This window comes from Colletotrichum tamarilloi (assembly GCF_030869305.1).
Source record: "Colletotrichum tamarilloi strain Tom-12 chromosome Unknown Scaffold_371.1, whole genome shotgun sequence".
In the NCBI taxonomy this organism is placed as follows: Eukaryota; Fungi; Ascomycota; class Sordariomycetes; order Glomerellales; family Glomerellaceae; genus Colletotrichum; species Colletotrichum tamarilloi.
The window spans coordinates 104-936 of NW_026849753.1; the positions used below are offsets into that span (position 1 = coordinate 104).

Consider the following 833-nt stretch of genomic DNA (forward strand, 5'->3'; position numbering starts at 1 on the left):
GAAACTACACACTTCTTGTCTAGTGGAATGAACAAGTAAAGGCATGAATTGACTGCATGTGCGAAAGCGACTACGCGGGGCTATGTTGCCGTCTGCATAGCCAGCGTTGTTCGGAGAAGTCATGAACCCCACTTTCGACAACGTCTAGTTATATTACATGCGCTGACGACTAGCCTTTGTGCCAACATGATTCTGAAAGTCACCGTTTCTCACACTCTCGACACAGCCGATGATGCCTTGGTATTCGCGTCACCCGGACTCAGCCAGTCAGTCTCGTTCCATGTCGTCCCCGACGTCGCTCGCCATCCACCCGCCGTCGTGTGAGAGACAGAAGTATTATTTGCCTCTGTCTCTACTGGCGCCAGTAGCAGGGCAAGGCCCTCGCATGAATTCTGGTGCGATTGAATCAAGATGTCCTAAAATCGTGTTTCAGGTCTCCACGGTGGATTGTTATCGGTGAAAGAAAGATTCCCATGTTGTGGCGAGATTCGTGTTGTGCGCTTAGAAGTTGCCGTTCACAGCTGCGCCATATCGTGTTCCAGGCTTCTGATATAGGCACCTTGGTTGTCCAGGGTTTTCAGTTGTAGCTCCCCAGTCGTCCTCGCGCTGTTGATCTCTGCTGCGAGTCTGCGTATCGTTTCGTCCTGTGCTGCAGCGTGAGCGCGGCAGTGATTAATACTGGCACCCACTTTGTCTATGACGAGCGTGACAAGTCCTGGCGTGAGATCATCAAGCGAGGAATCGACCATGTGCTGCGGCGCAGCCATGGCAAAGATGGATAGCGAAGAGCGTACGGGTTTTGATTCGATTGTTGATTCGCCCAAAATGTTGGC

General features: G+C 51.9%; 1 protein-coding gene across 1 annotated transcript; it reads right to left on the reverse strand.

Annotated features, from left to right (window-relative positions):
- Positions 1-515: 515 nt before the first annotated feature.
- On the reverse strand, positions 516-767 carry CTAM01_17148 (uncharacterized protein; the record flags this gene model as incomplete). The annotated part of the gene is made up of 1 exon (XM_060533137.1): positions 516-767. The coding sequence occupies one exon, from the start codon at positions 765-767 to the stop codon at positions 516-518; it is 252 nt and encodes an 83-aa protein (XP_060372284.1).
- Between the last annotated feature and the right edge of the window lie 66 nt (positions 768-833).